Source organism: Artibeus jamaicensis, unplaced genomic scaffold (genome assembly GCF_021234435.1).
Source record: "Artibeus jamaicensis isolate MK-2021 breed Jamaican fruit bat unplaced genomic scaffold, CSHL_Jam_final scaffold_833, whole genome shotgun sequence".
NCBI lineage: Eukaryota > Metazoa > Chordata > Mammalia > Chiroptera > Phyllostomidae > Artibeus > Artibeus jamaicensis.
The window spans coordinates 11,801,804-11,825,629 of NW_026522056.1; the positions used below are offsets into that span (position 1 = coordinate 11,801,804).

The following is a 23,826-nucleotide window of genomic DNA, read 5'->3' on the forward strand; positions in this document are numbered from 1 at the left end:
AGCAGCTCCCCTGCTCTCTGGCTGGGTCCAGGCGCCGCCTGCAGCCCAGACACAGCACCGCGCGCAGCTGCCCGCGAGCACGTGGCAACCACCCCTGGGGGAAGCCGCTTGGAGACAGACTTCCCAGCTCCCGGCCTGGCAGAGAGGGCGTCAGACCAAGGCGCTCGCCCTCCCAAAGCCAAGACCCTTTCATCACAAAACACTAATCGCACAGTACAGATAACTTTCTGTAAAGCCAGACGTCATCACAAGAAACAGCCTAGGTCACAGCTAACTCGTGAAAGAGACAACTTCAAACAACGTCATTGGCAAGAATTACGCAAGAATTACGAAGGAATAAGTTGATCAGCAAAGTCTAAGTGGATCCTCATAGTTCATGTCAGACGGGTAATGTGCCGATGTCGTAACAAGGTTTGTGGGAGGCACATCTCACACACAAGAGCATGAACACCCAATCATCACGCTTATGAACTACAAAAGGATCGGTAGGAGCAACAAGTTAAGGATTCTCGAATATGACGCACTAACTTCAAAGAAAGGGTGACACAGTCCGTGTGTATCAGTATGGACATACAAAACCTGTATGCTTTTTAAACACCGCCGACAGTTTTAAATTTTTCTCTAGCTTCTACTTAGTAAGCGAAAACAGAATCAAAATTAGCAAGCGGATTATTCTCTATGCAAATTTTTGCCATAGTTCCACCCTCTAATAGGACCTGAATCTCGATTGCTTTACGACAGTAAGTCGTGAAATGGCGAAGAGTTGACGCTGTATTGGCGGAAGCTATTCTTTTGCTTTGCGGCAATGACGTTAGCTAGGTCCAAGTCCTGATAGGCTCAGAACGTGGAGGAAGGGCTGCGGGTACCTGGAGTCGCGTTCCTATCAAGTTTTAGGGTTTGTTCCTGAAATTTGTTTTGTTGTGAGTCTTCAGGTAGGCAGGAGTAATTCTATACCGCACTGTTGGGAGTCTGAGATTGTGTTACTACTCCCGGAGAAGTCCCTTTCCTTTTCCTGCATCTTTTCCTTTATGCACACTTTACTCTTATGCTGGTTAGACTCGCCCGCCTTTGGCTTGGATGTGTCGCCATTCGATTTGGCTTTAGTCCTGTTCTTTGGGAGAAGCCCAGCTTCCGGTGGTCTTTCGTGCCGTCTTTAGCGGATCCCCTCCCGCCGTGACCTGCAGCAGTCAGGAATGGAGCCTGACAGCTCTCGGGAATCCCTGCCGCAGGAGGGCTCTTCCTTGCCTGGAGAGTACCCTTCCTCCACTCTCGGACAGGCCTTCTCCCAGATTTTGCACCGTCTTACCGGCCAGGAGCCCCGACGGAGCAAGGCCAGAAACGCAGCTCTTCAAGACCTTGATGCTCTCCTAGAAGCCACAGAGTGTGATAAGTTATTTGAGGGGAGTGAGACATCGCCCGGTGGAATGCCCGAGATGCTGGGGAAGGTGGCCAAAGCCCTGGAGAAGTATGCCGCCCCAACCGAGGAGCAGGAAGGTAGAGAGGATGGTTTCTCAGCAGTGGCCGAGAGAGCGGCGGCCGTTGGGTTATTGTTTATCAAGCTCTTGAGGAAAGTTGAGTCCGCCAAGAATTCTTCGGTTTGCCTCGCATGGAAGACAGCCCTGCGTCACTTAGCAGGACCCGTCTATATTTTTGCCGTCACACACAGCTTGGAGCAACCGTGGACCAGGCCGACATCTCAGGACGTTGCTGGAGAGGTGCTCGCCTTGTTGCTTCAAGTTACTGAGTGTGGTTCTGTGGCAGGATTCCTCCACGGAGAAAATGAAGACGAGAGAGGGAGGTTTACTGTGGTACTGGGGCTTCTCAAGCCCGACTTGAATAAGTGAGTAACCCTGCAGAAAGGGCCGGCGAATTGAGCTTCAGCCTGTCTTAGAGTGCAGGACCTCAAAGGGACCTTGGGTTCTTCATCAGTAGGATGAAAGCGTTGTAGCAGATCGCCTAAGACCCAGAAAGGTTGGGATTTGCTATAAACGACTTAACTAGATAGTGGTAAAGTTGACAGTAGCACCCAAGTCTTCCGATTCCGTTTTCTAGTGCTTTTTCCAGTCCTGAGGACGACTGCCCTGGAAATTGGAAGTTCTGTCTCATTTAGACTTAACTTTCTTAAGTTAGGTGGGTGTGGGAGTTTGGAGAGGATATAAACTTATGGTTTGAACTTAAATTCAGGGATCTTGGAACCCATCACTAGTAGATACGGATAGTTATTAGATATGGAAGCAGCATTTGGGATGAAAATAAAAGCTTTAGACTGTTACTAGATAAAGTATTCTTTGAGTTTCCACCTCTTTGTATGTGTATGTTAGTATTTGGGATTGGGGACATTCGTTGTCCACTACCATGGGGTCATTTGATTCCTCCTCTATTTCATACAGTTATAATTCACATTGTATGTGTATGTTAGTATTTGGGATTGGGGACATTCGTTGTCCACTACCATGGGGTCATTTGATTCATCCAGCCAAAATGTCCTTGAAATCTGGTCCTGTTCGAAACCCACACAAAGACATTTGGTCTGTGCCAACCTATCCACCCAGCTCCACGCGCTGTGACCAGTGAGACCATCCCGTTTAGAGGGGTTATTATTGGCCGCACAGTCACAACACAATTATTATACCAATAAAATGCAATAATATTGTATGTGTTAATCCTGTAAACCAGCAGTATAAATAATGTTATGGGCTCTTTGAATCAGGAACATTTCCGAAGCATGGACATTGTCGGCAAGACCCCAAGTCAAGGACCATTTGTTGGGATCAAGTGTGCTTATTGATGTATTAGACGGGACCACATTTCAGGGACCTTCTGGTAGGGATGGATTGTCTCCATGGGTCTGTCTGGCAGGACCAAATGCCCTGCAAGGGTCTCTGTAACATTAGTGATACAAAAAAATGTGCACATAACTCATTTTATTAGGGACTTGGAACTAAAATGCTTAGTTGTGAGGCGGATGATGCCTCCTTTTATTGCTTCTGAGTAGGACCAGGTCAGATCGTCTCTCTGAACCTCAGTGTTATTATTTGTAATATAAAGATAGGACTACCTATCACAGTTTGAAGATTAGTTGAGTGATGTGTGTAAACTCATAAGCTACAAATACTGTTCAAATACTGATTCATTTGTTCCTTTGTAATAACAATAATCTGAAGACATTTCTGTTACTCATCTCTCCCTTCTCAACGTACCTTCACTGTAACCACCTCCACCATCACCCCAGATGCTTTGCATTGCTGCGGTTATGGACGACCACTTCTCATTGGATAAGCCTTAGAGCCAGAGCTCTGGGGGAATGTTAAATGTGTTTAGTGTCAGTTCTGTAAGTTATTTTGATCAAAGTCTTAAAATGTATGTTATAACATCAGGAGTTACGGGGGATTTTTGTTTTTTTTCAAAGAGAAGGAATATTGTATTTAGCTGAATTTTCCTTGCTAGCTACTACCATGTCACTTTACTTAATTTGGTTCCACATTCCGGTTTAGGGAATCCTGGAAGAAGAACCCGGCCACCAAACATGTGTTCTCGTGGACTCTGCAACAGGTCACTCGACCCTGGCTGAACCAGCACCTAGAAGGGATCCTCCCGCCATCATTGCTCATCTCAGATGACTACCAAACTGAGAACAAAGTCCTGGGTGTGCACTGCCTCCATCACCTTGTGCTTAACGTGGTGAGCAGCCCCTGCCCTGTCATTGGTGGTGATGGGAGAGACGGAGTCGTACGGCTGTACCCTATTGTACTGTCACTATTGTGTCACTTATTGTCTTGCTGTCACTATTGTACTGCTGCCTATGTTTCATGTTTTATTAGCTGGTTTCTGCTGATGCTGTTATGTGACTAAATTCACTTATTGTACTTTTTTCTTTATAGTTATTCCATCTGCCAACCTAGTAGAAGTTATGTCTGATAGGTTGTGTATATATATATATATATATATATATGTAACATGGACTATTATTATGCACATAAAATACAGGCCATTGTCAAACTGAATAGTAATCAGCAGTTGACTTCCAAGGAGCAGAAAAAGTCAAACTGAGAGTGATTATACCAAAATGTGCAAACTATTACTCGAGGAAGTTTGTTCGTTTCTTTCTTAGCTATGTATCATGGACTTTAAAAATATACAGAGAAGCAGAGAGGGGTATAATGGATCTCATACACCCATAATTCAGTTTTTAAAATTACCAACATTTTGCCAACATTGGCTAACTTTCCTTTAATTGGGTATTTGTCTGATTGCAGCCTGCTGCCGATTTGCTCCAGTATAACAGGGCCCAGGTCCTGTACCACGCCCTTTTCAACCACCTGTACACGCCGGAGCACCGCCTCGTTCAGGTAATTGTGAGGTTTGTGGGTAACTGTGAATCTTAGTTTGCACATCTGAGTGGAAGGTGGCATTATGTGAATAAGAATAGACATTGTCTTCTCTTAGAAAGTGAGGGTGGTAACTAAGAGCCATTGCCAAGCTGGAAAGGGAGGCAGTGGTGACCAGTGAAAACACTAAGCAGCATCTGCATTCTTGGGAGCCGCAGGAAGCCAGTGTTTTGTCTCCATCCAGGTCAGTTATGTATCTGTCTTGGGGACAGATTTATGTTGGAAAAAAGTTCTCTTTTTATGAATTTAAGTGCCCTTCCTTCTTTGCTGCTTTATTATCAACACCCATTAAGATCTTGTGTGTTGGGTATGTTGGTGTCATTTATTCTTTCATCCAATGGACATTGAGTACCTACTGTGTGCCAGTAACCGTTGTAGGTTCCAAGAGCAAATGAATCAGACAAGGTCTCTGGCTTTAAGAAACCCTTTCGAGATATTTATGTAAATATATGGATGCTTATACGCGTGTAGGTCCACAGACAGAGCGATGCACTGATTGAAAGATTTGTATACAGCGCAGTGGGTGTGCAGCAGTAGGCAGCTAACCAGGTGTGGTGGTCTTGGGGGGTTTTAGGGGAATCCAGAGGAGGTGATATTTGTTTATGAAGGAAAAATAGGAGTTTCTTAGGGGGAACAATATTCTCAAGACAGTAAAAACAAGTTATATAAAATTAGAGGTAGAAATAACCAGGTTTCTTATTTTATGCCTATCTGCCCTTAACCCTTTACCTTGCTACCTTTTTTAAAGTATTATTTTAGTCATTGAGAATCCAGGTACTAAGAGTCAGAAGGGTTAGAACTCTTGAGATGGTGTTTAAGAATTTTTAAAAAACCCTACCAAAAAAAACCCCAGAAAACCAAAGGGCCCAGGAGAGCTAGAAGGGGTTGCTTAGACTGAAAGTTCAGGGAGGGTGGCTCAGCTGGACACGAATTCTCCTTAGGTTCTCTTTAGGAGCACTTTTACTGGACGTATGTGTACATATTGCTTGGGTTTAGTAATCTAGTGACAATACACTCAGACTCCTAAAATCTGGGTTTAAGTCCCAGCTTGGCCTTGCTTCCCATTTTACAGCTTAGCAAAGCACAGCAAGGAGAAGGTGTTAACTTAGAGACTGTAAGAGGGAGATAATGTAAAAAGAAAACAAAAGCTAGAAAATACAAAGTAATGCTCGCGTACATACTAGTGTGTTTTAGAATTCTGTGACGTGGACCCCAAGAACAGATGCATGAAGTTGCTTAGAAACCTCAGTGAGCTTTGCGAGTGCGAACGGATGACTAGTTCTTTCCCTCCTTTCTCCAGGCTGTGCTGCTGTGTCTGTTGGACTTATTTCCGGTCCTGGAGAAAGCCCTGCACTGGAAGGGAGACGCCGCTCGCCCCACCACACACTGTGACGAGGTGCTGCAGCTGATCCTGACCCACATGGAGCCGGAGCACCGCATCCTCTTACGCAGGACCTACGCCAGGAACCTGCCAGCTTTTGTGAGGAGGCAAGTGCCTGGGCTGCTGGCCCGGCCGACTCCGGCTTCAGCTCTTTGGTATCATCACGTTTTCTCTTTCGTTTGTAGGTTGGGGATCCTAAGTGTTCGGCACATGAAGAGGCTGGAGCGAGTCATCCTCGGTTATCTGGAAGTTTATGATGGACCAGAGGAGGAGGCGAGATTGAAGATACTGGAAACCCTGAAACTTCTCATGCAGTACGCTTGGCCAAGGTACAACAGCCAGCAGACGAGTGTGGTAAGCGGGGTGGAGCCCAGACTTTTGCTTCAGAACCTGCTCAGGTGTACAAGCAGTACCAGGTAGTAAGGCCATGCCGAGTACTGGAATACTCCCACTTTTACACACCTGTTGAAGTTTGAACAGAGAAAATAGCATTCGAAAGATAAAATACACCCATTGTTGTTTTGGGCGTCTATTTCTTTAAATTAATAATGCACATTAAACTTTAAAAGGCCATTTAGAAGTGCTATATGTAATAAAGACATGCCTGACTTTGCTCCTCCTCGTTTTTTAAATCCGGTTGAGACCAGAACACGCCATACCACGTGCCTGAACAGTGATCAGGAGAGTACTGATTCAGGATGTGATGGCTTAGAAAGCATTCCAGCTCTGTAGATGAGTGGGCTAAGAGAGAATGAATGGATGGATCAATGAAGCTGAATGAAATTAACGTGCCAGGCCTTTAAAGAGACCAAGATTCCAGGGAGAGACTGGCAAGCAGATGTTGGGGTTAGAAGGGTAGAAAATGAGTGTGACTCGCTGTGGAGGGTGGAGCTTGGGGGCTGAATACTGAACGATGACACGTGGGAGGCTAAACAGGAGGTTATAGGAAAGCACTTAATATTTTCCAGGGGATGCAAACTTACCCCCGGTTATATTTCTGTCCAGAAATACGGTTTACTTTGCATATTTTCATACTACAAGTTAAAATTACTTTCCAGCTTCCATTACGGCTTGTTTTCATTGGGGTAAAAAAAATTTACTATTTTAAAATAAGAGTTCATTTGGCATTAAATACATTCCAGATTTTGTGCAGCCATCACCACTATCCATTTTCAGGACTTATTTTTTTATATCCAGACTGTTAGAAGGGCTAGTGATAGATTGGGCTGAACTGTTGGTAAGCTAGGATCTGGAATTAAGTGACGGAAAATACAAATTGACACTTAAGTCCCAGAAGCCAAGCTAATTTCTCTCATCTTATTTTGGACTTCCTGGCCTGAGACTGCTTAAAAGTTAAAGGACTATGGGCTGGCTCCTGTTCTCTGGCCAAAAGTACAGGGGAAACCCCAGGCCTCCCCGTTCAGGAAGGGCTCCTTCCTTCCAGAGTGGAAGCAGGCTTCTGGAGGGGACGTGTTTTTCTTCGGCTGGCCAGTGTGTGTACAGGGCAGGATGCTGGAGGAAAATAGTTGGGCTTGAAGTTAAGAAATCTGGAGTCTGGTCTCTAGTTCTGCTTCCGGCTCTGTGGTCTAACACATTTGACTTCAGTTTCTTCACTTACAAAATGAAATGAGGACTTTATATACTAGAGGGTCTTTGAAGTCTCCAGTTTAACACCCAGGTTTAGAGTATGAACATGGTTTTTCCTCTGGATTCCAGGGTTTCCTGTAGACTCGTGGTCTTACTGAAGGCTCTCCTGAAACTGGTGTGTGATGTGGCAAGGGATCGCAGCCTTACACCTGAGCCTGTGAAGAGGGCCTTGTTAGAGGCGGCCACGGACTGCCTGGTTCTCCTGGACCACTGCTCTCAGGGACAAGTGAAGGTAAGGGGCGGTCTGCAACTTGCATCCAGTGAGGCCTCGTTACCCTCGAGTAATTCTCACAGTTGATTATAACTCATTACTCAGGGGCCTGCCCACGCCTGTAAATGAATGTGGAGGCATCAGGGCTGCACCTCTGGAACCCTCTAGCCTTCAAGAGAGTTCGGACAAAGGTATTTAGAAGTGTTCAGTCCGAAAGGCAGGAGGATTAGAAAGTGTCTGTGGGGCTAGGACAAAGAATGGGCAAAAGTTTGTAAAATTTAAGTTCTGTTCCTGTCGGGGGGGAAAAAAAAAGGTGAACTAATGGGCTATTAGCCACCAAGAAATAATAATGTATGTTCAGTATTTCAGATCCCAGAAATGTTCCCCGCTGTTCAGGGGCAACTATGCTTTTCCATATTCTTGTTTATCCCTGTGGGAATTCTCTTTGGTTTCATATTGCACAAAAGTTAACTTCTCAAAGCCATAGCATGTAATAGCTATGTGCATATTTATATATTTAATAAACTGTTGCCTCATTTGTATCCCATTTAGAAATCAATTGATATGATGATGTAAGGCAACATGAAAAATTCATACCCTGAAAACATTTAGAAGTAGTCTAGTTTGTTGTTTTATTAGCCTATTCAGATTAAACTTCACCTTGGCTCTTTGATTGCAGGCAGTTGTCAAGCCCTAGATCCAGTCTAATTCGCCTTGGCTGGTACCTAAGCTGCTGCTTCATGAGCCAGCAGGTCATTTCCAAGTGTGCCGACAGTGTTTACAGCTACACTGTTCTGTGAACTGTCCCTAGTGTCACCCGTCTGAGCATGGTGCCAAGAAAGAAGAGCACAGGTGACAGAGAAAGAAGTAACCAACCAAAGCCTGTTCGGTTTCACGTTTCAGGGTCTCCTGGCCACGAGTCTCCGAAGCTGCGAGGACAGCCAGGTGGTGAGCTGTATCCGGAAGGTGCAGCAGGTTTCCGGGGGCGCCCCCCACGGCGGGACTTGAGATTTGTATGATTTTCCTAAAGAGGACAGGATTTTCTCTTTGTATAAATGCAATTATTTAAAGAAAAAGGTATTTTTATACTAGGCATTATAATTTAGACCATCCTTTTCTTTCCTTTTAGTCCAATAGACATATGGAAAGAACACAAAAAACTGAAGTCTGGACATTTCTTTCTTTTTTAAAGATTTTATTTATTTATTTTTAGAGAGAGGGGGAGGGAGAGAGAGAAGAGGGAACAAGGATGTATGAGAGATACATCAATCCATTGCCTCTTGCACGCCCTCAACTGGTGACCTTTGGGTTTACAGGGTGGCACTTAATCCACTGAGCCACACCAGTGAGAGCAGAAATCTGGACATTTCTGAATTAAAGTTGGGGATGGTAACCAAGGGTGTGCATTTAAAATTTAGAAATATTTACAGCCACGAACTCATCTGTTAAGCTTCTTGGGCTCAGTGTTACTTCAACACATGCCAAAGCTATAAAAATACTCTGTTTACAATTTTTCCACCAGCCCCCCCCCCCAGAAGTGGTATAAATATCAAAAACACAAATATTGTGTTGAATAACATAAGGGGTAAAAGCTGGAGGTGTGATGTGATGAGGATAAAGTTCAACATGTTCAGTCCTGTTATAAATGTCTGAATGGAAATCACGTGGCCTTGGCCTTGGCCATGGCCACGGGCTCTGTCTCCTGCTCGTACTCTATTTCCACATATGCTCGTTTCCTCCGCAAAGGGCCTTTCAAGGGTGTTTTGCCTTTGTGTTTGGCATTAAAGGCCTTTTCTTCTTCCTCACTGGAGGACTTCTCATCCTGCTCTTCATCACTGCTGGCATCCAGTTTATCCATTTCCTAACACCGGGAGGGAAAAAATTAAGAGAAGATGCTGGATTTAGGCCCCAAATTCCACTGTCATCTCAACTTAGAACAAACTAGAGCGTTGAGCCCTGTGTGTTCGGAAAGCCTTTCTCTTACCCATAAATCTCACCTCAAAATCACTTATGTCACTCTCATCCACCTCATCATCTTCCACAAATTCTCTCTTTCCCACATCCTAAAAACAAAACATAACCGTGAGGTTCAAAATACATCAGGAAAACTTAACTTAGACCCCTAGTTTATTTTGGGGGGAAACACATGCATAAAATAACAATCAGAATATATTTAACTAGGCACCTAAAATGTACCTATTTCCAAGTTCAGTGTTTCTGAAATCAGTATGTAAAATTTACAAATCTTTATATATATTTAACTAAAATGATTAATTTCAAATAATCAAAAATAGTTTTAGGAAAAGTATGCTTCTGTACCTATGGAGGTATACTGTGTGACTAAACAGCTAGTTGCTAAGTCTGCCCTTTTCCTAAAAATACTATCACTGAAGTACCTCTCCTATGTTAATAGTAAGATTAAATCCTTGTAAAACTTTCTGTAGGTTCCTTAGAGGGATATTCTATTCTGTCAGTTGACAAAGATTCTTCATTTGCCATCTGGCAGGAAAGTGTCAGTGTGCTCATCAATACAGAGAACCCAGAGACCCCCACAGCCACCCACGGACCCGGGTTAGTCTCATGACAGAAAATGGGACTGATGAGTACTCTCGGTTAGGGGATTAAAAAAAGCATCCTGTCTCTTAATTACATTAAAATAAATGTAGTCCTACAGATTACCGCTGAACAAAAGGAAAGTACAAACAAGGCTTATTTACTTCCTCATCCTCTTCATCGTCCTTTTCCTCCGCATCTGAAGAGTCGCTCTCCGCCTCCTGCTGTTCCAGGGCCTTGTCGAAAGCATGGATGGGGAAGTTGTAGATGTCGCCGTACTGCAGAACATGAACGGATCGGCTTTAACTGTATCTAAAGTCCACTGACCGACAAGCTGGTCACTTTGTTCCTCAGTGAAATGCGAACACTCAATTCGAGGAGTCATATTTCTATATTGTTTTTTAGGCTAGTAGACCTGGCAGTGTCTTTAAAAAGCCCGTTTTAACATCAAATCACCAAACTGGTAAATTCAATGAAGGATGGAAGCAGATCACTGAAAACTCAGTAGTCTACAAAGCCTATGGATTAGAACAAGTGTGATTCTCATGATAAAGGGGGAAATAGCAAGGGAAGAGTTTTTATTCATGTTGTTTCTATGACATTACTTTAAAAAGAGGACAGAAGTTAACTTAGAAGAACCCTGAAAGGGTAACGACAGGAGGCTTTTCTACAGAGACCCGGGACTGTGTGTCTGGGAGCAGGAGCTGGGAATCGCGGCGACAGGGAAGGGGCCCTCGTACTACACAAAGTACCAGGGACAACGGAAGCATTTATGTGCCTGCATCAGTGAACTTCGGTGAGGAAGCCAGGATCTGTGTTAGTCCAGGAGTAAAATCAAGGTGAACATCTTCTAGCATGTTCAGAAGTAAAACCCATTTCCCACGTTTCCTAATTCCACCTAAAAAACAAAATTTGTACCCTAAGTTCCAGCTTACTCACCGTATCTTGTTTAAGTCTCTCCAGCAGTTCCTTCTCAATGGCATTGTCCAGCTGAGCAGCTATTAATGCCTTTTCCTGTAAGAGAAGGAGCAAATCCCATTTACTTCTGTAATAGTCATTTTTCAGCCTGTAGAAGAAATTATGAAGCTTTCATCACAAAGAAGATGTAATCACTTCTCCCACTTGCTATTAATTGGATTCCTTAAAAAAAAGATTTTATTTTTAGAAAGAGGCGGGAGGGACAGAGAAGGAGAAACACTAACTGGCTGCCTCTAGCACGCCTCCAGCGGGGGACTGGCCCACAACCCAGGCGTGTGCACTGACCGGGAATCTGACCTGCGACCTGGTTCACAGGGCGCCCGACCCACTGAGTCACACCGGTCAGGGCATCATGGGGGCTTCTGTCTCTCCAACCAGACATATTTCTTCTCCTTTACCTCTCAAATCTTGGGAACCTTTCAATTATAAAAATTTCTAGAGTTTTTATAAGTAATACTCTCAAATTCTAACAAAGTTTTTGATAGATATGAAAAGCAGGTAGGTCTACATACATTTAAGTGTCTTAGAAAATTAGCAGCCGGAAGCAGACTTCAAGGAAGGGGAACAGAGAGCCTCACTCACGGTTTCTAAAACCATGTTAGATCCCACATGATAAAAAAAACATTTTAAGAACTCTCTTCTTCAATGATCCCTCATAGGAAATAATACGTGGCATCAACCTGTACCACCCAATGAAAACAAAAATCTAACTTCAATCTAACCTTTCTAGTCTAAGACTGTATTAATTTGACAGTAAGTCACAGAGGATTTCAAAGCGCTACATACGGAAGCTGTGTCAGACTGACCCATCACAATGCAGGAAGGCTGGGCGCACGGGTCAGCTCAGTCTACTGTGACGTCCTACATCACCCTCTACAGAGGTGCTTACACCTCAAGAGTGACTCACTGAGATGATGTAGGGAGAATACTTTCAGAACACGTTACTTTTTAGGTGTACTGACAGTGGTACGTTGAACTCTGTCCATAAAGCAAATAGTCATGTGTCAAGTACAGTGAACAAGACATTCCGAGGGGAAAATACTGCTCAAAGAGTTTGAAAGCGGTGGTCTCACTCCTTTATTCTGATTGGGTAAGTGCATTTGTAGATGAATTGTTTGCAGTAAGACAGGGAGCTGATTGTTTAATGGTTTGGTACCTAAAAACAGTTGTAGAGCCCTGGCCAGGTAGCACTGTCCTGATACACCAAGGTTACAGGTTCAATCCTTGGTCAGGGCACATACATGAATCAACCAACGAATGCATAAAGTGGAAGAACAAATTGATGTTTCTCTCATAAGTTGTAGAACTTAAAGATGGCTGTCAGTAATATGTAATGTAGCAGGAGTTTTAAAAAGTAAATACACTACTAAAATAAATTAAAAAAATAAATATACTCATCTGTTTTTACGAGAAAGGGAATATTTTTACCAGTTATTTGAAAAGAAAAAAAATAACTGTGAATGGAACATCTTAAAAAGAAAAGGACTGCATCTATATGTGACAGTGCTTAAAATGTCTTCTCTAAAAATTTCAATCACACATGAAAAAAATTTGAAGCTACAACCCTGGCTGGTGTGGCTCAGAGGACTGAATGCCCACCTGCAAACCAAAATTCCCAGTCGGGGCACGTGCCTGGGCTGCAGGCCAGGTCCCCAGTAAAGGACGCGTGAGAGGCAACCACACACTGATGTTTGTTTCTTCCTCCCTTCCCCTCTCCCTAAAAATAAATAAATCTTTACAAAAATTGAAGATATAATTTTCCGAAGTAAAATTACAAGTACCAAGTACCTGTAATTTGCCATGTATAATGTGCACCCATATTTTGGAAGATACACACCTAAATGTGTATCTTCCAAATACACATTTTTCCACAGGGCTTTAAAATTATTTGGCAGAAATAGAAAATTTTAACTTTTTAACCTGTTTAACAACTGGTGGTGGAGAATGAACAATAAAGAGCAAGCACTTAATGCAAACAATCCGCACTGCACTTCTCTAAGTACCACTGACATATCTGTGAAGGGCTTACGAGAGCCCTTAAAGACAAAGTTATACTCAGCCAGGAACTGGACTCATCTGTTCTTACAAGAGGAGTATTTTACCAGTAATTTGAAAAGAAAGAAATTGTAGATAGCACAAACAATTACTTGTACCTGTTGTACATAACATCTGTATGTGATATACTGGGGAGCATATGTTCCAAATCTTATTGATGGGTAAGTGATCAAAAACTTTGCAGACCAGTGATAAAATAGATTTGAGATACAGAACTCTTGTGATTTATGGAGGCAAATGCATCACGATTACCATATTTTGCTGTGTATAATGGACACTTTTTTGCCCAAATCTTTGAGTGAAAAATAAGTATGCACATTATATACAAGGGTACATACCATGTGTGTAGTAATCCCATGTATAGTGCGCACAAAAATATGGGTGCACATTATACATGGCAAATTACAGCATTCAAGTTTTTCTTGATGGTATCACAAATGATCAGGTAAGTATGTCTACTGCTAGAAGGGAGGTAAGCCGACCAAGTACCTAGAATGAATGAATATTTGCATTTGCTGGGAAAAGCTAATTCCCGAGTCTTGAAAAAAGCATGAGAAAATTCAGCCTGAGTGAAGTACCAGTAGGCGGAGAGGCAGGCTGCTCTCTGCAACTAAGGCTGGAGCTTCTGGACGAGATTTTCCACGGATAGCAGACCATTAACATCGCTATTGACTACTCTGGTCATAAAGTTGCTTAGTTTACTTCAAAGAAACAAATAATTCCAATCAATTCCTTACTAACAACTTCAAAAAAAAACAGACCCCCCCACCTCAATTTTGTGGCCTAAGATGACCTGAACTAATATGAGTCTACTTAAAAAGATTTAAAAAATTCAATCTAGTGTGAATGAACATTCTTATATTTCACTGCAAAACTAATAGCTTACTTGATTAGAATGCTCAAACCCTGCTGAGGGTAAGAGGTAAGATGAGCAACATACCAAAATTCTGATTTCTGAAACATCTGGCCTCAAGAATTCCAGACAAGGCATTGTGGATGTCTATCTGAGGTATTCTACTTGTTCTGTTACATACACCCTCGAAGCACTCCCATTTTACCTGCCCTGAAAGTCATGATCCTAAAATACGGAACATCAGCTGTCTCATCAACTACTATCGCACATTAGTGAGCCACTCTCCAGGGCCTGAACAGTTCGTGGGCAGTGGTGACTACACCTTTTTCGTGAGGCCCCCCTCCACAGCCCTACCCTCAGTGAAAATAAAGACGTACGAATACCAGAGCAGTAAGTTACCTCTCTTCTTTTTTCCCTCCGCTCCACTTTTTTACTCAAAGGAACAAGCTTCTTCCTAGGGGAAACAAAGCGTATCATCAGAAAACCCATCTACATGTTCTAAAAAAAAAAGAGAAGGAAAAAAGGACTGGAATTCATTTGTAGGGTTCAGCTCAGGTCAGCAAATTTTCTAGATAAATGTAATGCTATAAAAAAATCGGACATTTTTACGTATATTTGAATGTGGCTGATTTTGTTTGCTACAGGCATTCTGAGACTTCTGAGGACGTTCTCTATGCTAACAACGCTTCACTGAATTAAAAAAAGGGAATTTTCTGTAGAATCCTGTGCAAGTCACAGCTCAATTAAGTGGGGATTTCATATTCCTTTTAAAAACTAGTTTTCACTGAACTCAGAGTAAAGTCCTTCCTTACATTCTTGTTATTCACATTTTTTAGGTCATTTTTAAATCCCTAATTAATTTCAAGATTCCCTCAGGAGGTTATAAATAGTATTTTCTGAAGCTGACTTTCAGACAGGGAGGAAATACTTGAGTTGTTCTGGACTGTTTTTAAAACCTGCAAAGCCAAAGGGCCCACCTTTAATCTGAGGTACAGTCTCTTCTTAGCATATCACAAAAGGGTACCCGGAGTTGAATTTTATAGGAGGCATTTCTAGGGGTGTCATCACCTCTCAGTTTCATAACACAGTTCATGAGAAAACAGGTTTAGAAATAAGTAAAGGACCTGAACACTTACTGTCGCTTTAGTGTGAGTTTTCGAATTCTAATTAGGTACTGGGTGATCTTGGTGAACCTCTGCTTACACTTGTGTCGGATGAAACGGGGCCAGTAAATCAGGTTTTCATCTATCTGCTCCAGTGCCTTCTCATAGTTTTTATGAAGACGAACCTAAAACAGAACAAGGAAAGCGTAAAGAGCAAGAGTACAAGATTAGGTCTTTCCTGGTTACAACACTCACAGGAACTATGAGGACGGCTTCAAAGGTTTAATCTAGATACGGTCAAGGAAGAAAGGGAAACTTGGCATTTTTGCTCTAGACCAATGGGTATTGTAATTTTATGTTCCAAGTCTTACCCGTTCCCAGAGACGTCTAGGAAAGGCTGCTCTCTCTATAACCTTCATGTACAAGTAGCACTGTCCTGCAGGATAAAGGAAATGCCTTTATATTGTTTAGAGGGACCCAAGACAATGCATGCTTTGAGAGCTGCTGAGTAGCTCCCACGGCATCTGAAACTGGGGAGTTACCTTTCTCTTCTTTGATAGTGGCATACTGACTGTTTGCCAGGGGACAAGATGACCGGTTACACAGTCCAGTCAGGCTGTATTCATTTCTGCAAAAGCCCTGTGTCTTCGTTCTAGAATGGGAGGAATGGCAAGCATTTTCAGATGGGTTACCAAACGGGCAACTGAAGGAATCTTTGTCCAAGTTGCGAACCTAGACTCACCTTATTTTGAAGGAACAAAATTGCCTGTTTCCCAGTGTGTCCCAGATAACCTGCAGGACAAAGTATAAACCCATTTCAATTGCGCAGACCCAAGAGATGGCATATGAACCCCAGAAAATGTCCTGGGGCATTCCCCGCTTTACTGAGGAAAGGGGTCTTTAACAAGTGAGAGGAAAAAGTGCTTTGTAAAACGGTCTGACTTTTCATGATACAAATGACACTCTTATATAAAAAGTAAATACAAATTAGCAATAGCCCCAACCTCATTACCAAGAAATATAATTTCATTAATATTTGTAAATATTTTCAGGCTTTTCTATATGTATGTACACATTAAGAACTAGTATGCCTACATCTATGTTTTCAACAAAATTAGATCATATTATGTACTTTGTAACCTTCCCTTTCTACCTAAAATGTTCACTATCCGTGGTAAAAAGATGCACAGTACTGGGCTTTTGGATATATGCGCCATAATTCTATCTCATTGAGGGCAAGGGAAATCGTCTGCGGTATCCTGCACTAACGTGTTCTTTACTCATTCATCTTCATTGCGCACTTAATGAAGGGAAGGCACTGACACTCAGAAGGCACTCAAGTACTTGTCAGTGCAGAAGCCAGAGTCCTCAGAGTGTTACCCATCTAGATGGAGAGAAAGACACACAGAGCATCACAAAGCAGCTGTCTAAGTACAACGAGGTGTGTGCGAGCATGACAGGCTCTGAATGCGCTGCTTGGAGGAACTGGGAAAGGCTTGAAAAAGTTAAAGGGAAAGCATAAATGTAAAAGAATGGAACGACATTTTTGCAATTTTATAGGATGTGTCTGGCAGGGGATGTTAGGAAAGAGGTCAGAGGAAATGAAACTGGAAAAGGAACTCCATGTGGCTGCTGGATTTATATATCACCTCTGATTGATGACTCCTATATTGTTATTTTCTGGTCACACTTCTCACCTGAGCACCAGACTTGTACATACACCCAGCAGCCTACCGGGCACCTCCACTCGGCTGTCTAAAGGCATCACACACATCAACATGTCCAAACGGAGCTCTCAACTCCACACCTCTCAAAAGAGCACCGTGCTCCTTCTCCAGTCCCCCCACCTCCAGAATACAACCACCACTGAACTAGCTGTTCAACTCCCCAAACCCTCCTTCTGTCCCTTTTCTATATTTATCAAGTCAATTAAAACTGATAAATCATCTCATCTTTATCCATTTCCTTTCACATCCACCATGACCATCTTAGTTGAAGCTACTTTCATTGTATTCTAGTCTCCTTGCTCTTGCTCTCCTCCAAAAACCTTTCACACAACAGAACTTTTCACACACAGAAATCATGTCATTTCCCACTGAAAGCCCTAAACCCTTACCGGACTTCACATGACCTCGGTGTCCTAGAGTATATTCCTCCTCTCTAACCTCCAGATCTTTGTACCTTACTGTTCCCACTGCCTGGACTGACTGCTTTCCCCTTCTCTCCTCGGTGGCAGTTCATTCCGATCTTTTAGATCTCAGCTCAACTATCTTCCACTCAGAGAAACCTTTCCTGATCAGGCCTCTCTGACTCCATCACCTCTAGTCTGTTTTTCCAGTATTGTTACACAGTGCAACTGTTTCTATCTGTTCACTTGCTCACTATCTGTCTCTCCCACTAGTGTTCAGGAAAGCAGAGATCTTTTGTCTGGCTTATCAAATCTCTAGTATCTACAATTCCCAGTACGCAGTAAGCACTTAAATGCTTCTCCTACAGATTACTAATGAAGGGATGCTTAGTGGAAGCATTTGGAAGAATGCTTCCAAAATCATGACTTGGGCACTTAGTGGGACACATTTAAGAAAAACCGAAACACGGGAAGAGCTGATTAGAAGTCAAGTACACGTGAATGAAAAAGATCCTTAAACTTGTCTAAGCTCGGCCGTATCGCCCTCCCTCCCCCAGGCTCCCGCCCAGCTCTAACTCCTCCAAGACAATTCGCAGAATCCGTCAGGGCTTGTCACCAGGGACTAGATAAAATGACCCTCTAGACCGACGAGGTGGGTTTCAGGCTCCTTAATCCCGGTGGGGCAGCGGGCTGGAGGCCCAGGGAAGGCACGTGACAGCCCACGCTCGAAAGCCGGGGCTGTGGAAACCTCCCTCCCGGAGCCACGTGAGGCAAACGGGCCGGCTGAGTGTGCCGCTCTGAGTCGCCCGAGAAGGTAAGACAACCTGCGTAAGCCTGGGCGACACACCAACGGGGAAGACTCACATCATCGCACTGCATGCTGTCGGCAACTCAGCGTGGGAACGTAGCTCCCGGAAGCAGCCATGCAGCTTCCGGGGAATCACTTCCGGAACGCTTAGTCTCACCTACCGCGAGAGCTCCGAGCTCTCAGACTTGCACGCAGCGCCGCCTGGTGGTCTAATCCGCGCTAGTCCTGAACTCCGCACTGCAGCAGGACCCACCCCGCACGCACCCGGGCTCTCCCCCTCGCGTAGCGCGGGTCCCGCCCTTGGCTCACCTGGTAACCCCAGGTGCGAGTGAGGGGAACGAACTAGTGCAACGCCGCGCAGCCGTCGGCTGTCTCTTCGGCACGGCGCGAAGAGTCGGCTGACTCTCCTTTGCCCAGCGCGCAGTCTATGACCTCGGGTAGCAGCCCACCAGGCTTTCAGTCTGCTGAACACTGCGCTTGGCAGAGGAGCGGGCCGCCGTGGTGCCCGCGGTCAGAGCTGCGTTGTTTTACCCCTTCGTCCAATACGAGGATCTCAAACCCCATCTTGTTAAACTAGAGACTTTCGATCGCGCGCGCACCCCTCCCTCCCCCACCCACCCTGCAGACTCCTGTTTGGGGCGGCTTTGGGTCCTGACTTTAGCAATTCATGGGTCAGATAATATTTAAAATATATCTTTTGAAGGAATAACTTTTTCAGCTTTTTACTTTGGCAGGAGAAAAGAAAACCCTTTACGAACTCATACCGTTTTTCAAAAGAAAGGCCATTTAATTCCAAGAGTAAGAAAGGCGCAATCTTAGAATAAGAATGAGCCCTTTGCAAACTACATAAAATAAGTCATTGTATTGTATAAATAATGTAATTTTGATGCATGCAGGAGAAAACTGAATCAGAACCACCCTAATTAAAGCATTGTTTTAGCACTGGTTTTTGGAGCCAAACATATTTAAAAAAACAACAACCAACTGCTATTTACTAAATATCTTTGGGCGAGTCACTTAACCTTTATCAAACTTTTTCATTTGAACAATGGGAGTATGTGAGGACTAGCGGTATGCTAAATGCATAGTTTACATTGATTCATAAAAAATGGTGATTGTTCTCACTAGCCCAGGGCCCTAAACAAAGCTGGTTTCGAGACCTAAAGTCATGAACACACAAGCCTTTCTATGTTAGAAAAACCAAATTTGGGGAACAGTTTCAAGGAGGGGAAGTGGTGTATGGTTTCAGTCTGGTTTGGGATGATACCTCTTTCCCGGCTCACCACCAACAGGTGAGTCCTGTGAGTAATCTTTCTTTTTTTATTTTTAATTGAGGCATAACTGACATATAGCAGGGGTGTCCAACCCGCTGCGTGGCCCAGGATGGCCATGAATGTGGCCCAACACAGATTCATAAATTTACTTAAAACATTATGAGGTTTTTCTGTGATTATATGTCGCAATGTATTTGATGTGTGGCCCAGAGACAACTTTATATAAGATTCAGGTATACAGCATGAGTCGACGACATTTGCATTATTACAAAAGGTTTATCGCAATAAGTCTAGCCAACATCCATTGCCATAGATATTTATAATTTTCTTATGATGAGAACTTTTAAGATTTACTCCCTTAGCAGCTTTGAAATATGCAATACAATATTAACTGTAGTCCCCAGGCTGGATATTATATTTCCATGATTTATTTTTTCTATAATTAGAAATTTGTACCTTTCGACCCCTTCACCCATTTTGTGCTTGCCCCCTCCTCCGAAATCTCTTCTCTATATCTTGGGTCATTGTTTTTTGTTGTTGTTGTTTGTTTTTTAGGTTGCACACGTAACTGATATCATATTTGTCTCTCTCTGTCTTAGGCTGTGACTTACTTCACTTAGCATAATGCCCCAAGCTCCATCCACGTTGTTACAGATGGCAAGATGTCATTACTTTTTTTATGGCTGAGTGATATTCCATTTGCTTTATTCATTCATTCAAAGTAGCCTGGGGGCTAAGAAGCATTTTCGCAATTTAGAACAATTTTAGTCCTTTCTAGTTTAAGTGGGGAAGACTTTTACCACATACAATTTAAAAACCTTTGTGATCTCTCTATGTGGAATCTAAGTTCACTCCATTGGACAAAAACATATTTTTTTTTCCTGAAAAACATCTCTTCAGTCTAGATTATGGCTACTCTGGGTATATCATACTGCTTGCTATGGAAAAACATTTTTATGATCTCTCCTGGCTCCTTCCTCTGGCTGAAAGGATTTACTAGGTCACATCTTAACTCTCTTAAAGAGTGGTCTTACCTAAAGGTCATCCAGCCTCATCTTGAGGATCTTTTTCTGGTTGGGGAAACTGGAGGTGAGAACCAGTTTTATTTTCCAGTCTGGTAAATTTTGATTCCTTTATATTCCCCCTAATTCCTGCCTATAAAATGGTCTTGTTTCCTCCTTTTAACTGATTTCTTTCTCACAGTACCTTTTAATATGAGCTTAAAGATGCAAACTGACACCGTTGGCATTCTGCCTAGAAATTATTTTATGCAGATACACAAGTTCATGAGTTATGTTTTATATCCTCCAAATTACCATAGGTGACACTTTTATGAAATATTTTACTGCTACATAAAATGTGTCACCTTTTTTTCTAGTTTGCTGTGGTGACTCTCATTGCTTTTGCAGTCTTTGCTTACCACCTGGTCCCAAGCCAATGTCATGTGTTTTAGTTTTTTTTTATGGCAGCAGCCTAGTTCCAGATATTAATTTCTGCATCAGTTAGTTATTGCTGTATAACACACCTCTATGAAACATTGGTTAAAAAGCAAGCAATTATAATTGTTCACGTCTCTACAAGTCAGATGGGGAGTTCCGCTGACCCCGGCTGGACTAGGCTGATCTGACCTGGGCTTGCGCACCTGTCTACCGTCGGCTGGTGGATTGGCTTGTGGCTGACTTTTCTAGAGTTGCTTGACATATTTTACAGCTGAGTGGCTATTAGCTGGAGCAATAGGAGTGTCTGTTCAGATGTTTAGCTCGCTACCGTCTTGGGACTTCGCTGTCATTACCGGGCAGGATTCCAATAAAAGTTGTGGAAGCATACAAGGCCTCTGGAGACGCAGGCTCAGGACTTGCACCCTGTCCCTCTGGCCACAGTCTGTGGCCAGAGCAAGTCACAAAGCCAGCCTGGATTCAGGGGTAGGCAAATAAACTCTACTTCTTAATGGGAGCTTCAGAGACACATTGCCAAGGGAGTGGAGACAGAGGCGGATGGAAAATTAGCACCATTGCTGTAATCAATGGATATAATTCGAGCAACCGTGTGTTTTTAACTAAGTCCCTTTGTTGAATCATAGATGATCAGTTGGGGAGCACTTAGGAATTTGCAGCCCTATCTGACCTTGTGCATTAAGGATTTTTGCAACATTCACAGTAATGAGCCATCCAACTTCTGATAAAAAAAATCTAGTGTCAAAGAAACTATTATTCTTGCTTTCTGTTTTCCCACGTGTAATCAGCCAAATATACACCTACTGATGGAGTGATTCCCTGTGAGAGAAACTCAGAAGGTGTCAAATGCCTTCTAAAGTGTTGTACAATTTGCATCCCCACCAGCAGTGAATGAGAGCCTCTGTCATTCCACATCCGCATCAACACTTGGGGTTGTCTTGTTACGCATTTTGGCCCCTCTAGTAGGGGTCTGGTGGCGTCTCAGGGTTGTTTTATGTTTTTTTTTCAAGCTTATTTTAATTTGCATCTTTTCATGTATTTATTTGCCATCTTTGTATCTTGTTTGGTGAAGTGTCTGTTCAGGTCTCTTGCTCGTTTTTTTAAATTGGGTTGTTTGCTTTCTTATTGTTGAGTTTTAAGAGTTCTTTGTGTATTTTGGATCATAGGCCTTTATCAGATGTTTCTTTTGCAAGTATTTTGTCCCTGTCTGTGGCTTGTGCTCTCATTCTCTTGACTGTTATTATTCTTTTAATGTCTGGGGATCAGTAGTGATGCCCCCTCTTTTATTTCTGATGTTAGTAGTTTGTGTCTTCTGACCTTTTTTATTGGTTAGCCTAGGTAAGCATTTATCAATTAATTTTATTCAAAGAACCAGCTTTTGGTTTCATTAATTTTCTATAATTGCCTGCTTTCAATTTTATTGATTGCCCCTCTAAGTTTTATTATTTCTTCTCTTTTGTTTGCTTTCGATTTAATTTGGTCCTTTTTCTCTAGTTTCCTGCAGTGGAAGCGTAGATTAATGATTTTAGATCCGTCCTCCTTTCTAACATTCAATGCTATAATTTTTCCTCTAAGCATTGTTTTACTGCATCCCACAAATCTTGACAGGTTGTATTTTCATTTTTATTTCATTCAAAATATTTTTTATTTCTTTTGAGAATTCCTCTCTGACCTATGTGTTATTTAGACTGTGTTCTTTAATCTCCAAATATTTTGGAATAGTTCTGTTATTGATTTAATTAGTTTAATTTCATTGTGGCCTGAGCATATTTTGTATGATGTCTATTCTTTTAAATTTGTATTATGGTCTAGTATACCTGCCTTTGGATGTGCATATGCATGTATGTTTATTAGGCAAACACCCAGGAGTGGCACTTGTGGGTGATAAAGCATCTGTTCGGGACTAGGAGGTTCTGATCCACAGCTTCCCAAAGTGGCTGTAGCAATTACACTCCCACCAACAGCAGGAGTTTGCATTGTAAGTTTTAAAGTTTGTAGCCATTTCGATGGGTACTTAGTAGTATGTTGTTGTCTTCTTAATTTGCATTTCCCTGGTGACTAAAGAAATTAAACATCCTTTCACATACTCCTTGGCTCTTCAGATTTCTTCTCCGTGAAAGGCTGTGTAAGTCTTTGACCCCTTCCTTCCTGCTTTTTCTTGGATTCTTCTGTTATTGCATTGTAGGACTTCTTGAGATAATCTGGATACGAATTCTTTGTTAGATAAATCTATTGCAAGTATCTTCTGTTACTTGGTGGACTGCTTTTCATTCTCTTAATCACACTTTTGAGGAACAGAATGTACTTTTAATAATATCCAATTTATCCATGTTTTCCTTTGTATGTGGGATTTTCTAGAAGTTGTTACCATTATCATCAGCCCATTTTTACAGAGAGGATAGTTGAGGTCCTGGGCAGTGGACCTCTGCAGGCTCGGGCCAGAGCGAGGCAGGCCTAGGCAGCAGTCACTCTCAGTTCTGCAGGTGCGCCCAGCACGTGCGTGAGTCCAGGGCCTCCTCACATGTTGAGCGGGAGACACTCCACTCGCCCGGTCTCGCCCCAGCCCTCCTAGGGCCTTGAAGGCCTTGAAGGCCTTGAATTATTTCCCTAGCTTTATCACCTCCTGTCTCGACTAGTGCAAAATAATTTTAATTGGGTCTCCTGCAATGGAACTCAGTTTGAAGTCAGTTAGTTTAACTTCGCCAGTAAATAAAAACCAAAGATCATCAAGCTCAGTCTACCAAACACTGGTAGCAGGCTAAGGCACCCAGGCCTCTGCTTGGCTTAGGAGTTTCTCACTTCTCAGTAGGTGACTTGATGTGCCCAGTCTGACTTGAGTTTAAGAAACAGAAAGTGCCCTGGGACTGGCTTTAGAATAAGGTCTCAGGAGCCTCCCAGGATCGTTCAAGGAGGTTTATGCTGAGCGGCAGGCCAGGGAGTCCCTGGAACCAAGGTCCCACTTGCTTTTAAATAAGTGGCATCAGTGAAAACCC

General features: G+C 42.9%; 2 protein-coding genes and 1 non-coding gene across 4 annotated transcripts; 1 reads left to right on the plus strand and 2 right to left on the minus strand.

Annotated features, from left to right (window-relative positions):
- Positions 1-377: 377 nt before the first annotated feature.
- LOC119036942 (small nucleolar RNA U13) lies at positions 378-483 on the minus strand. Its single transcript, XR_005080115.1, has one exon. It is a non-coding gene; the product is annotated as a small nucleolar RNA U13 (small nucleolar RNA).
- Positions 484-510: 27 nt separating this feature from the next.
- Positions 511-8,839, plus strand: TTI2 (TELO2 interacting protein 2). Of its 2 annotated transcripts, XM_037128882.2 has the most exons (7): positions 531-1,840; positions 3,495-3,681; positions 4,257-4,349; positions 5,689-5,876; positions 5,955-6,098; positions 7,486-7,648; positions 8,531-8,839. In XM_037128882.2, exons 1-7 carry the CDS (start codon positions 1,194-1,196, stop codon positions 8,633-8,635), a joined length of 1,527 nt encoding a protein of 508 aa, XP_036984777.2. In that variant the 5' UTR covers positions 531-1,193; the 3' UTR covers positions 8,636-8,839. The 2 variants fall into 2 exon arrangements, with proteins under 2 accessions (XP_036984778.2, XP_036984777.2); XM_037128883.2 differs by lacking the exon at positions 8,531-8,839 and having other exon boundaries at positions 511-1,840; positions 5,955-6,123; positions 7,486-7,588.
- Positions 8,840-9,159: 320 nt separating this feature from the next.
- MAK16 (MAK16 homolog) lies at positions 9,160-18,223 on the minus strand. The gene is made up of 10 exons (XM_037128880.2): positions 18,162-18,223; positions 15,912-15,961; positions 15,712-15,821; positions 15,541-15,605; positions 15,203-15,354; positions 14,466-14,520; positions 11,120-11,194; positions 10,345-10,458; positions 9,625-9,690; positions 9,160-9,488 (listed from the first exon to the last, which is right to left on the minus strand). The coding sequence occupies exons 1-10, from the start codon at positions 18,174-18,176 to the stop codon at positions 9,288-9,290; spliced, it is 903 nt and encodes a 300-aa protein (XP_036984775.2). The 5' UTR covers positions 18,177-18,223; the 3' UTR covers positions 9,160-9,287.
- Between the last annotated feature and the right edge of the window lie 5,603 nt (positions 18,224-23,826).